General features: G+C 33.1%; 1 protein-coding gene across 2 annotated transcripts; it reads left to right on the top strand.

The window, feature by feature from the left end:
* The first annotated feature begins 13,176 nt into the window (after positions 1 to 13,176).
* LOC107853156 (cold and drought-regulated protein CORA) lies at positions 13,177 to 14,155 on the top strand. Of its 2 annotated transcripts, none has more exons than XM_016698162.2 (2): positions 13,177 to 13,296; positions 13,765 to 14,155. In XM_016698162.2, the coding sequence occupies exons 1-2, from the start codon at positions 13,206 to 13,208 to the stop codon at positions 13,962 to 13,964; spliced, it is 291 nt and encodes a 96-aa protein (XP_016553648.1). In that variant the 5' UTR covers positions 13,177 to 13,205; the 3' UTR covers positions 13,965 to 14,155. The 2 variants fall into 2 exon arrangements, with proteins under 2 accessions (XP_016553648.1, XP_016553647.1); XM_016698161.2 differs by having other exon boundaries at positions 13,762 to 14,155.
* Positions 14,156 to 15,057: the final 902 nt, after the last annotated feature.

The raw sequence follows: 15,057 nt of genomic DNA, 5'->3' as shown, positions 1-15,057 counted from the left end.
CCCTGGGTACTCCCCCGGGCTAGGCCAGGTGACACCCTGCTGATCACCTTAGGCCAAATTTCAGCAGTTCTGTCCATTTTTCCAAAGGGCAAAAGAGTCCAATTCCACCCTTATATAAGTCCTTAAACATGAGAGATTCAGCACATTGATACCCAAAGTATATTGCTTTCTCTCAAGAACAAGGTAGGATTTCAATTGGGAATTCAATTTCAAGAAAGTTTCTCCGTCAATCTTCATAGAATCACGAACTAAGGTATGCATAGTGTTCATTCATGGATTCCTTTCATCCATGAAGCCCAAGAATCCTCTTTTAAATTATACATCATGATATTTATGTTGTGAATTGATTATGTTTATGTTGTTATGGTTTTATGACTTCCAAGATTGAATCTTTATCATGTTTTCATGAAACCATGTTAGTATAGGGTTGAAATCCATACATTTTAGTGATTTGTGATGTGTAATTGGATGGTTTAGCCTATGCCCTAAGTTGTGCATGTAAGGTGTTTGATAAAAGGTTTAAGAGAATAGAAATCATGCTTTATGACTAAATTGTGACTTGAACGACTTATGCATTACCCTTACGTTTACATGACTTCGATGATATTCCTATGTATTGAAATTGTTGTTGGATTGCTCATGTATTTGTCTTGTGTAATTATGCCATGTCTACATGCATTCCTATTCATGTACCAAATTATGATAACCATGTACTTCAGGAAATCCCCAACTTATTGTATTATGTGTTGTTGATGTTGATCATGTACTCAAGAATGTCATGCCTTGTTAGTTTCCTTCTATCGAGTCCTGGGGGTACTTGTACCCGAAAAATATAGTTGTGTGCCTAGAGCCAGTGTCATGTTTTCACGATACTCTCAGTCAAGCCATGCTCAATAGAATTCAGTCAGTCTCATGACTCAGGAAAAACTCAGCAATCTCTGTAACTCATAAATCTCAGTACTTAGTAATCCTTAGAAATCTCAGTAATCTCAGTCAGTTATCAGATCTCAATAGTATTCCGTCAACTAAATAATACCATCAATATCAGTTCAGTTCAGTTAATCAGTTCACTGTCTTTCAGATGGGAGTAGGATTAGCACCGAGCGAGCCTAGGGATGGGGGCTCACCTGCTAGATAGGACTGAGATCCCTAGAAGCAATCCCTAAGTTTCAGAACTACGTAGCTAGTGTAGTCACGAGATGTCACCCGTTAGATAGGACTGACATATTCAGAGATCACTGGCTAGTATAGGACTGATCTCAGGGGTCACCCGCTAGTTTAGGACTAACCCCACAGTAGTTGTCTTTACCCGTGGCACATTCTTCCAACTAGGGTTACAGGTTGGATCCCAATTATCTTAGTATGGGGCATGTCGGTTAGATGACTACCTCCCATAGTTTCAGTTTCAGTCTCAGTCTCAGTCTCAGTAATGGAACTCAGATAGTTCTACAGATTTTAGGATTGTCAAATACAGTCATTCAGTACAGTACGAAACTCAGCTAGTTCTATCAGAACTTAGACTGTCAGATACAGTCACTCAGTATAGTACAGAACTCAGCTAGTCTATCAGAACTTAGACTGTTAGATACAGTCACTCAATACAGTACGAAACTCAGCTAGTTTCATCAGAACTTAGACTGTCATGTATAGTCTTTCTGTATCAGTATACTCATGTTATCAGTATTCAGATTCAGGACTGTCAGATACAGTCAATCAGATCAGTTTTCAAAGTCAGAACGATCGAAAACAATCATTTAGACATTCATATCAGTAGACTCGGTAGTCAGATCTATCGCGACTTCGGTTACAATTACGTATTCATGCATGTACACGTTCATATTATTCAGTCAATTAGTATAGTTCATGCATATGAACCCCAAACATTCAGCCTACCTCACTTGTATACCTGTACATTCCAACGTACTGACGTATTTGCGCTATGGTGTTTTATTTTATGCCATAGGTTTAGAAGCACGAGCTCCAAAACACCAGTAGCAACCCATTTCAGCAGTCAGAGTCAGCAGTGAGTCCTCATCCTTCGAGGAAAGGATGATTACTTTATTATTTCAGTTTTTTTCAATTTATTTCAGTAGTTGGAGTTAGTTGGGGACCTGTCTCATCAGCTCCTTATTCAGAAAATTAGAGGCTTTTCAGACTATCATGTTTCAGAAAGTTTATTTCAATTATTTTGGGTATTTCATACCCCACCCAGATGTTATGCTTTTATCAGATTTGAACCTTACGGCCTTTCAGCCTTTATTTCCGCATTTATTTCAGTATATTATGCAGTATACAGGTACGGATATCGGTCATGGATTATCTTATGGTCCTTCAGAATCATGGGCACCGTGTAGCGTTCTGAGTACCAAATTCGGGGCGTTATATATTGTCTATAATAAGGTCAAATATTTATTTATATATATAGTAAATGATCACCTTTTATAATAATTCTGTATCCACCACCAGATGTAACAGCTCAAGATTAATTAGTTCTATGGAGAATAGAGTAAGAATTGTGGGAATTGTTGGAATATGTTTTAGTATTATTAATGTGGTTGTATACTTTACTTTACTATTGTTAAAGTTTAATCATTATTACTTTCTACGACAATCTTAAATTAATATATATATTTTTTATTAAATATTAATCATCGTATTTCGCTTTTCGACAGTCAAATTAGGCGAACTTTGACTAATATTTTAAATTATATTTTCTCATCAAATTGACATGCAAAAGGTTCAACTTGGAGTATTTATCATTTAAGTTTTTGAACAAAAAATTTTACATGTAAAATATTGAGCGTAATCTAATTTAACTTTGCTTTGAGAATTACTTAAATCGACTTTTGAAAAGAAAAACATGATAGCTAATTCGAAACAACTAAAGTAATAATAACTAGATCTATAATAATTATGATCATCCCAACTTATGGGTGTCAAACGGTCTGGGCCGGGCCAACCCGGAACCGGTCCTTCTATTTTAATCGGGTTGAGGGCCGATTTTGGCGCTAATCGGGCTGGGCCGAGCCAAACAGTAAAAAAATTAAAATCCACCCTAACCCGGCCCACTTAACCCAACCTGGTCAAACACACCAAAACCCGGTCAAACTTGGTTAAAAAATTGGTCAAACCCAATCAAAAATATAAAAAGAAAAAACTTTCTTTCAATGTACATTACATATACCCACCTATATACATTATAAATTCGTTAAATAATATATATACACTATATATATAGTATATACTACATTAGAATTTAAAAAATATATACACATATACACAATTAGTCAATTACTCATATATACGCACCATTCAATGTATATATACTACTACTTATAAAATATACTACAATATATATACATTACAATATATATATAGATATACTTATATACTAATTCATAAAATATATACACATGTATACGTTAAATATACAAGATATATACACATGTATATGCACCATACAATGTATATATACTACTACTTATAAAATATACTACAATATATATACATTACAACATATATAGATATAGTTATATACTAATTTATAAAACATATACACATGTATACGTTAAATATACACTTCTATAGAAGATATATACATGTGTATACGCACTATTCAATGTATATATACTACTACTTATAAAATATACTGCAATATATATACATTACAATATATATAGATATACTTATATACTAATATATAAAACATATACACATGTATACGTTAAATACACACTTCTATAGAAGATATATACATGTATATACGCACCATTCAATGTATATATACTACTACTTATAAAATATACTACAATATATATACATTACAATATATATAGATATACTTATATACTAATTTATAAAACATATACACATGTATACGTTAAATATACACTTCTATAGAAGATATATACACGTGTATACGCACCATTAAATGTATATATACTACTACTTATAAAATATACTACAATATATATACATTACAATATATATATACATATACTTATATACTAATTTATAAAACATATACGCATGTATACGTTAAATATACACTTCTATAGAAGATATATACACGTGTATGCGCACCATTCAATGTATATATACTACTACTTATAAAATATACTACATTATATATAAATTACAATATATATAGATATACTTATATACTAATTTATAAAATATATACACATGTATACATTAAATATACACTTCTATAGAAGATATCCAATTTATAAAAAAAAAAAAACATATACACATGTATACGTTAAACATACACCTCTATAGAAGATATATACACGTGTATACGCTCCATTCAATGTATATATACTACTACTTATAAAATATACTACATTATATATACATTACAATATATATATATATATAGATATACTTATATACTAATTTATAAAACATATACACATGTATACGTTAAATATACACTTTTATAGAAGATATATGCACAAATATACAAAACATATGCTACTTAATATAATAAATTAATAATATTTGATAGTAAATTAATAATATATTAGAAGAAAGTTTTGAATTTAAAGTAGAAAACTAGAAATTCAATTGAAAATTTTAAATCATTAAATGAAAAAATATAAAAAGCACGGACTGAGGAGTGAATGAATTTGGGAAATTTTATTGATTGCAAAATGATCCAAAATTTATAATTTACATGAATGAAAAATCTACAAATTATGCATCATTTTTTACAACTCATTCATGTTAATATTAACGGGAACTTGCATAAGATAGTCGAAGTCAACGGGGGCAAAACCATACATTGGACTTGATTCTGCTGAGTTCTCCCGTGAAGTCATAATTTCTTCAAGTTTCAGCTCGTCGCTCAGCTTCGGTTCCATTCCTTGGTTTCTTCTTTCCACTCTAATCCAATCTCTGAGTTAAACTAGAACATTCATTGCATTGCTTCCCAATGAGTGTCGGCTGTCTCCAAGCTGCTATCGTCCCTGACTAAAGGCGCTCTCTGATGCAACGGTTGACATTGGAACATTCAAGATATCTCTAGCTAATCTTGAAAGCACAGGATATTATGTTTCATTACTCCTCCACCAATCCAACGTGTTGATCCGTCGTCTGCGATCCTCTGGTGTCTTCCGAAGATAATATTTCAGCTCTTCCCGATAAGTTGATATGTAAGTTCTCTCATCAACACTGTTCCAACAATTTAAATCATAAAACAAATCAGAAAACCCACTATGTGCCGGCCTTTTAGAAGATGATGGCTCCTTGGGAGGATGAGGAGCGACAGTTGGAGTGATATTTGTAGGTACGGCTAAATCAAATAAATCAGCATAGTGATTATATAATTTTTCTATGTAATCCTTTGCGTCAGTCGTAGCCGTCCACAAATCAGGTTGTACTTGTTCAGAATCATGGTTTGTATTTATTTCTAAGTTAGTATAAATAAGAGTACTTAAGTGGCACATATTATTATATTTCATGCACGGATTTAGCATAGCACCAACCAAGTAAATAGGGGGAATCGGGAAAAAATATTTTTAAAATTTCATAAACATGACGCCAACAGCTTCTTTATAACCTTCTTTATTTTTATATTCTTTGAGCAAACCAGAAATATCACCTATATATGTCAAAATATTACAAACGGTAGGATAATACGCACAGGAAAATTCAACCGTAGCTACATAAATTTTTTCTAAAAACTTAACAAGATCATTAATTACAACCCAATCAGAATTATGTAGCATGCAATCAGCAGAATCAGCAAATGAATTGCAATGTTGGTTAAAAGCTAGTGTAATAAGAATTCTATATTTATAACAAGTTTTAAAAAACCATACGTAGAATTCCATCTAGTAGCAATTTCCTCAGGCATCAAAATCGATGTAAGTCCATTTTCTTGACATTTAACTTTAAATTCTCTAATTCTCGATCTATGATTATTTTCTTGAATAAAACCAACGGCAAGACGAATTTTTTCAATATAAAGCTCAAAAAACTCAAGTCCATCTTTTACAATTAAATTATATATAGATATGCACACTTAATATGAAAAATTTTAGGCAAGGGCGGAGATAGCGTAGATTTTATTTTTGTTATAGTAGTCTTGTTGTTAGAAGTATTATCAAAAGCAATACATAAAATTTTATTTTTGATACCATAATATCCGACAATTTTAACAATAGAATCAGCAATAAATTGTCCAGTATGTTTACGATCTTCATCTTATAAAAAAGCAAGAATACGTTTTTGCATCACGAAATTACTATTCATCCAATGACAAGTAACGGTTAAATAATCATTTTTATTTACAGCACGACCAAGATCAGAAGTTAGGGACAATCTACATTGAATATTTTTTAACAATGTTGATAAATAAAAACAATATTGTGAATGAAGTCTAAAAATATCAAACCGACAAGTAGTTCTAGGAATACCGTTAAACATAGGATTATAAATTGCTTGTATATAATGAATAAAGGCATAAGAAGAAGGAAAACTAAAAGGCAAACAACCCACAACTACCATTTTAGCTATTTCTTCCTGGTCCCTCAATTTATTATACTTCTTCGCTATGTGACCGGTTACTGGGTCCATTCTAGGTTGCGTTGGCCCACCAACATCCTCACCACCTTGTGCAATAGTTAACTCTCTTTTGTGATCTTCAGCTATATGTCTCATTAACGTACCCGTACCCCCTTGCTTGCCTCCACTTCTATGGTTATATATTTGTTGACAAATATTGAATTGCACCTCAATATCTGCTATACGTTCAAAAAATTGCAATGCAACACTAATTCTTTTACGAGGTCTTGGGGCACTAGGAGGATGGGGAGGGAGATTAACCGATTCAGATCTAACGTTAGCATCTCCTACTGCGGGTGTCTAAGCAATATTTTCATTATCTTCGTCTAAATTAACCGCATCTACTTCATTTTCTTCTTCTATACCGTAATTTTCCTGAGCTTCTACATAATCCATATCGTGAGCACCTACACCTATTTCTTCCTCAAAAGGTGTACCAAGCGGTACTGGAAGCGAAGGCACACGGGTATATCTACTACTTAAACTACCTCTACCGCTAGTAATTCGCTTTTTACTACCACTACCGCTTCCGGGATAAAAAATTTTAACCCCTTTAGTAGCGAGGTTTCTTAATTTATCTATAATATAAATTAAATTAAACTAAAATATTCAAAATACACAAATATAAGAAAATTAAATATTAAACAATTAATACAATAAATAAAAATTAAACGTAAGAGATGGAACGACAATACCAAATTTTGGAAGTATCCGAAGGTTGCGACTTTAGAAACTTCCGCTCGTACTTTGTAAACGAAAAATTAAAAAATTAAAGTGAACACTTTAAGAAATTAAATATATTGAATATTTGAGAATTGAGAATTGAGATTTGAGAGAGAATGAGATTTGAGAAAGTGAAAAATTGTGTGAAAAATGATTTGAAGTTGTAGGGTATTTATAGAATTTTTTTTTTGGGATTAAAAAATATTTTTTAAAGTTAATTTTTTTTTTTAATAAATGGGCCCAAATTAGCCGTTTGGACCCAAAAACGGCTATATAGCCGTTGGGCCAATGGCTAGTTTGGCCCAAAATCTCAATTTTTTTTTTTTTAAAAAGTATCCAGGCTGGGCTGGGCGGTTAACCGGCGGGCCTGAACCGGGTTTGGTCCTGGCCGGTTAGCTGGGCCCATTTTAAAAAAATGACCGGCCCGGGAGGACTCGGAACCCTAAAGCCCTAGGGCTTACCGGGCCGGGTCAAACAGGGCTGGATTAGTTATGAGGGAGCCGGCCCACTTGACACCCTTATCCCAACTTAGCTTATTACGTTAAAAAAGAAAAATAAAAAGATACTTTTATTATATGCATAAACTCCATAAATTATATATAGTGATACCAATGCTTTGATTCTTTCCTTATTTGTTTTTCTATATTCTTGTTTTACTCGTGCCTAATTAAAAATATTATTAAAAATGAAAATTGCCATTTTTTAGACTAGAAAAACACTTGAAATTTTAGAAAAAATCAACTCCAAGAAAAGAGTGGACAAAGAAAAAGATAATTTGTAATGAAATATATGGAAATAATAACATATGTTAAGAAAGAGTAAGGAACTCTTTATTTTATTTTAACGTCTTTATTTTGATGTAATTAGTTAGAATGGTATTTATTTCACTTCTTATACGATTATAAATTCAAATTTTCCTTTCTTACTCTCAAGTTATTTTTTGCTCCTTTTTCTTGAAGTTGAATTCTCCTAAATTCAAAGTTTTCCCAGGACGTTTTCTTTCATATGGTAAACCCCCCACCCCCCACCCTCCCGCCACCCCACCCCTTCAAAATATGGTAATTCTTATTTTTAGTATAATGTTTATATTAATTGGCACTGGTAAAATAAGGAAAAAACTAAGAAATTGGTGTCTATATAAACAATGGAATATTACATTATATGCATAGAGCAAATTGAGTTAGGCTGCTTCAATATTAACGTAAGTTTTCTTTCACTTTGAGTTAGATTAGTTCTTTAAATTTTTTTCTTAAGACTTACAATAATGTTGCTCTACTAATTTGTTTAAAATTTTTCACCTTTTCATCTACATCAATTTACAACTATAACTCTCTTTTTGGCTTAGTGTTCTCTTACATTGAATATTTTTCTTACATGAATGTAGTTTCAAAAGAGTGTTACTTTATCATCATAAGAAAAGTGCTACTTTTACTATGTTCGATATTTCATTAACTTTGTTACTTTTTCATTCAACAGTGGTTCAATCTAATTTGATACTATACTAAACGCGAGAATGTCATCCTCAAAAACTAAAACAATTGACAAGAACTTGGAGAAATTGGTAGATACGAGAGAACAAATACGCAAGCAAGAAGCCGACCTTCGAAATTCTAATGTGCAGCAAGAAAGTGTGAAAGATAAATATGAGGCTAGTAGTGATCTTTGGAAGTTAAAAGACAAGACAAGCACGAAGACCAATTGGAGAAAAAAGGAATTACTAAAAGAATGATATAACCTATTTATTTATTTATTATCTTTTAGTTATCAATAAAATATTTAGATGCTACTAATTAAGTTCAAGGATATGTTTAGGTTGTAGGATTTTCGAGATTATTTGCTATTAGGAGTTTAAGTTTTATAGATATATATATTTCAGTTATTGCCTTTTATTTTTGTTGTTCTATATTTATTATTTATGATTTCTGGGTCGCAGTACTTGATTTGAACAACAAAAAGAGAGAGCTATATTAATTAAGTCATTCACGTAAAAAGTTTCTGTATGGGACAAGGTACATCACCCAAATATTACAAAGTTAATCGGACTCGACAATAGTATCATTATTAGTAACAAACTCACAAAACAATACAAAACACCTCAAACTTAATAATCACACTCTTGAGGTATAAATTGAGAAATATCTTCAAACACCAAACCAAAATCCAAAAAATCCATAACCCTAGTCCCTTGGCGACGAACTCCTTCATCGGAAAATCTCATACTATCTATAATATATAAGGTCCAATATTTTTATAAATGTATAATAAATGATGAACTGGAAATACTTTATACTCTTCAGACTCCATTTTGTGTGAATAAATTGGATATGTTATTTTCTTTATTTGAATTTTTTTTTTGTATTTTCTCTTGAGGAAACAAGAAGTGGATATTGTTGTTAATTTAGATTGAGTTATTAATTGATGAGTATTTATGTTTGCATGGAATGTGCTTGAAAAAGTGTATGGAATATTTGTGGTGTTGTTCATCTTCTTAACCTAAAGTCCTAAACTAATTTTATTGTTTGAAAGAATATACCAAGTTCTTTTGATTTATTTACACAAGATTGACTTCAAAAGAATTAAGAGATATCCCAATCTGATTTTTATAATAATATTTAATTTATTAGAACATTCAAGTTATTGTTTAACCGATTATGAACTGTATTGAATTTCTTTAAACATACACAGTTTTGTAACATGATTTCTGTTTTTTTAGTTTTCATATATATTATATTGTATAAGATTACCATTAACAAAAGAATTTTAAGTGTGTTTTCATCTTGTAATACTTGCTAAAAAAATACTAAACATTTATTTTTTGATGTTTCACATAAAAATCTTGCTATCAAAAATAATTTATTTAACTCTCAAAATTTAAATACGTAACAGATGATTTAGCTGTCCTTGTTCCTCCTCTTCTTTTCTCTTTTGAGTCAGGCTCTTAAGACAGGAAATGGGATTTTCTGAATATTTCTCTTCCAAATCGTATAAATTAAACTGAAAAAATAGGACAAACAACACAAATTTTCAAAGTTTGAAGTTTAATTGCAGAAAATCTAGATATTTTATATAATTATTGAAAACTCAAATTTTGAGTCTGTTTAGGTACATAATTTGCTCTCGATACATCCAACGAAGGTGCATTTTTTTCTTTGCAAAGATACATAGTTAGCGCCAGATATAGATTTTTTCAAGTTTGGATCTGTCAAGATACATAAGTAGCTTCTTGATACATCCAACAAAGATACATAATTAATTAAAAATTTTATAATTACTTTATAAAGATAAAAATTTATATAAATATAGTAAATTAAGGTATATATTTTTTATTTTAAGTTAGAATTTAATTTTCAAAGCTTAACATCATTTTATATTTTTAGGAGTCAGATTTTATTAGAATTTCTGATTTCGCCTCTTCGACGCTTACTTCAAAGTATGTTGAAAATAATTAACAGAAAAAAGTCCAAAATTGACTATATGAAGATATTGACAAAATATTTTCTTTGTAGGCATCACATCTCAAATTCCACGTTTACACCATTCAAATGCACCACGAAGCTCAAGTCTTCTAATTTTTTTTTTTTTAATTCGGTGTCCGGTGCCTGTATTGGAGCCCCGACAAATCCGAATCGCACATTGCAGGGCCCATTAAAGTGGCAGTGCTCCCAACAGAGTTTTCTCTGTACCCAGGATCAAACCTTCGACCTCTAATTAAGGGTGGAGCAACCTCATCCACTGCACCACAACCCATGTTGGTTATGCAGCTCAAGTCTAAGCTTACATGTTTCTCGTAATAATCATATTTTGTCATCAATTAGAGAGAGTTTAAAAATTTATGTTTTTTTTTTGTTTCAATTTATGTGTTACTATTAATATTTTTTTTAACCATTTTGTTGAAATTTAGCTCGTCGTTAAGGGTTATTGCATGGATAATCCATCGAAAATGTTACGAAAGAGATATTTTTTAGTAGTCTTCTTAACCCATAGAAAATTTCTCACAAATGGGTGTGTCTTATTTTCATTTTTAGTTTTTCTAATTTGTAATTTCTTTTTATAACTTTAATATTTAGAGACTTGTTATTTCTGATCATATAATGAAGATAATAATGTTCAAGGGTATTTTGATATATTATGCACGTCTTTAATTTCAGGGGCGAATTTATTATGTTTTGACATTCGTTAAATTTAAAATAGACTAGGTATAATTATATAAAAAATATATGAAAATTGATATAAGACGTAGAAAAGCATCCAGTAAATCAAGAAGATAGTTGAGTGTATTAATTTTCAAGCACAATCTTAAAACTTTGAATATCAATATATGTATATTTGAACCTTTCAAGCATGATCCCTAAATTTTGAATTCGCCACTATTTAATTTAAATTACATAATTAAAAAAAATTATTATTTTCTTAAATTTCGTGTCTAAATATCAAAACCCAGGTGAGGACGGCGGGAGGAGACTCAGAGCATTTCACTGTCCTGACAGGATTGCATCAGGGATCTACTCTTAGTCCCTTTTTGTTTGCGCTAGTAATGGATGTGTTAACGCGGCGTATCCAAGGGGAGGTGCCGTGGTGTATGCTTTTTGCAGACGATGTAGTCCTGATAGATGAGACGCGAGGGGGTGTGAACGACAAATTAGAGCTGTGGAGGCAAACTCTGGAGTCTAAAGGGTTCAGGGTGAGCAGAACCAAGACAGAGTATGTGGAATGTAAGTTTAATGACGTAAGGCGAGAGAATGAGGTAGTGGTGAGGCTAGAAGCGCAGGAGGTAAAGAAAAGGGATAAGTTCAAGTACCTCGGGTCCGTGATCCAGAGTAACGGTGAGATTGACGAGGATGTCTCGCACCGTATCGGGGCGGGATGGATGAAGTGGAAACTTGCATCGGGGGTGCTGTGTGATAAGAAGGTGCCGCCCAAGCTTAAAGGTAAATTCTATAGGGTGGTAGTCCGTCCGGCCTTGCTGTATGGAGCGGAGTGTTGGCCAGTTAAGAACTCCCACACCCAAAGAATGAAGGTGGCAGAAATGCGGATGTTGCGCTGGATGTGTGGACTGACCCGAAGGGATAGAGCTCGGAATGAGACTATCCGGGAGAAGGTTGGGGTGACTTCAGTGGAGTGTAAGATGCGGGAAGCACGATTGAGATGGTTCGGACACGTGAAGAGGAGGGGCATGGATGCCCCGGTCCGTAGGTGTGAGAGGCTAGCGTTGGATGGTTTTAGACGGGGTAGGGGTAGACCGAAGAAGTACTGGGGTGAGGTGATTAGGCGGGACATGGAACAGTTACAGCTTACCGAGGACATGACCCTAGATAGGAAGGTCTGGAAGACGCGAATTACGGCAGAGGATTAGGGCCTGTTCGGGTCGCTAATGTAGGGAGGTAATTGGTGGGGGTGTATTCCTGGTATGATTCCGTATTCAATGTTCTGTTCCGTGTTCCGTGTTCTATGTTTGTTACGAATCTGTGTGCTTTCCTCTGCTTTATATTCCTGCATTCCTGCTTTACTCTGTTTTATATTCCTTATGGCTGCAGTATCTATGTTATGTCATCTGCTTCTGTGCTGTACTATGTGTTTGTTTGATATCTCGTAACTTGAGCCGGGGGTCTTTCGGAAACAGCCTTTCTACTTCATCAGAGGTAGAGGTATGGACTGCGTACATCTTACCCCCCCCAGACCCCACAAAGTGGGAATACACTGGGTTTGTTGTTGTTGTTGTTGTATATCAAACTACATAGTATACATAAAATGAAACGTCAGGAATAGATTTTATAGTCAAGATTATCATCTCCAAGAATACATAAGATTTTATGTCTTGTAGTGGAATTTTTTGGGTATAAATAGAGGGTAAGTTGAAAGCCAATCTCATTGTACTCTGAAAAATCTTTGTTTGTTGGATAGTGAAAGAAGATATGAAGTTCAATAATAACCAAATTATTCTGCTAGCACTTTTATGTGCTTCACTTTTTCTTGCTTCAGCTCTACTAGTTGATAAGACTAAAGGTAACTATACAATATTTTTTTTTTTTTTTAAACATATGGATTACTTGTATTTCATAATAGTGTATATAGTTCATGCAATGACAAGAAATATAATATAGAGTTCTAAAAAATATAGTTAAAAAATATTTGAAGATGACTTTTAGAGTTAAACCTCTCAGTTTATCCTTAATGACTTACTAATATGATCATAAAAAATTCATGATACACATTTAATTTGCCACTAAGGATTTCTTTTTTTTTTTTTTTTGTAAGCTGTCTTTAATTTTTAGAATTTAGAAACAATAAATTTAATCTAAACTCACCTCTACATTTTTAATGTATGTCAAATGAATCAATAATTTTTTAAACATTATATGCAGTCAAATATCGTCATATGTAATGTAAACTAGAGTGAGAGTTCTAAGTAAACTAATTACTTAAAGTCCATTCATAAGAAATAATACATGTTGTATGCATTATTTGTAGCAGCAAATGAAGGCCAACTAAATGTTGAAAAACAAGGCCATGGAGGTGGCCATCATGGCGGTGGCGGTCACGGAGGTGGCGGTCATGGCGGTGGGGGCCATGGAGGTGGCGGCCATCATGGCGGTGGAGGCCACGGAGGTGGTGGTCATGGCGGCGGAGGCCACGGAGGTGGTCATCATGGTGGTGGAGGCCACGGAAAATGAAGTCAGTGTCCCGAGAACGAAGAACGTTATAAATTAAAGAACTTTAGGTTAAACTGCTCGCATCCAGTTTTTATAATATAGTCCATAATAAAAAATACCTACGTTTTTAATTTGGAGTTGCATGTCATGTTATGTGTACTGGAAATGATATATAGTAAATATGAATAAATATCAATGTTTTATATTCTCCATTCTAAAGTCCGTTGATTATCTTTAAGAATTTAAGTCAGGTCTATTGATTGTGTTAAAGATTCTTACTAGTTTTTTTTTTTGGTAAATAAATTGTGTTTATTACCAAAGAACCATGCAAGTACAAAAAAAGATAAGGTCTGGGCAGCCCCAGCCTTGCCAGAAACAAATAGCCAACAAGGTCTCATTTCGATCCTAGCTATGGGTAATAATCTAAACTTCTTAAAGCACTAGCTAGTTTAGGCTATAAACTCCCTCTAATATGGATCTCCTTGATGATGTTGCGTATAAGAACACCAATTGATCTTGATGTTCGTTGAAACATTCGAGTATTCCTCTCCTGCCATATTGCATACACACTTGTTGCAAGGGCCATTTGAAAAATCTCTGCACGAGCCTGTGCCCATGCTACTTCATCCTTCCAATAGAGAGTTTATTGATCTATGTTCAACCAGTTTAAAAGCTTTTCCCATCATAAGGTAGAGTTTGCACATTTGAAGAATAGGTGGTCACTACTATCAGTCCCTGAGTTGCATGAAACACACCTTGTGTCATCAACAATACCCCAAGTAGCTAGCCATTCTCTAGTTTGCAATCTTTCATGGAGTGCTAGATATAATATAAACATCCATTTAGGTGGTGACGCATGATTACAAACTAATCTTCTCCACTCTACCTTTTGGAACTCCCCTCGCCTCTTTATATACATCTTCTTTATAGAGAAGGATGACCAATTCATTAAATCCTATTCAGTCCATCCTACCTTCTCATAGTACCTTTGTGATTTAATTATCTTCCTTACCACCCAGGACGCCTGCTGTGGATGTATTTTCATACTGTTCATAATACATATGCACCCACTGAATCCACATTGTGTCTTGTTTCTTACTCAAACACCACAACA

This window comes from Capsicum annuum, chromosome 12, assembly GCF_002878395.1.
Source record: "Capsicum annuum cultivar UCD-10X-F1 chromosome 12, UCD10Xv1.1, whole genome shotgun sequence".
Classification (NCBI taxonomy): Eukaryota; Viridiplantae; Streptophyta; class Magnoliopsida; order Solanales; family Solanaceae; genus Capsicum; species Capsicum annuum.
Note: the sequence above shows the minus strand (reverse complement) of the source record. Positions and strands in the feature narration are given on the sequence as shown.

Bases quoted from the DNA above. Each gene is read 5' to 3' on its own strand.
- LOC107853156 (XM_016698161.2), top strand. From the start codon at position 13,206: ATGAAGTTCAATAATAACCAAATTATTCTGCTAGCACTTTTATGTGCT. The intron at 13,297-13,761 runs GTAACTATACAA...CATTATTTGTAG, and splicing joins ACTAGTTGATAAGACTAAAG to CAGCAAATGAAGGCCAACTA.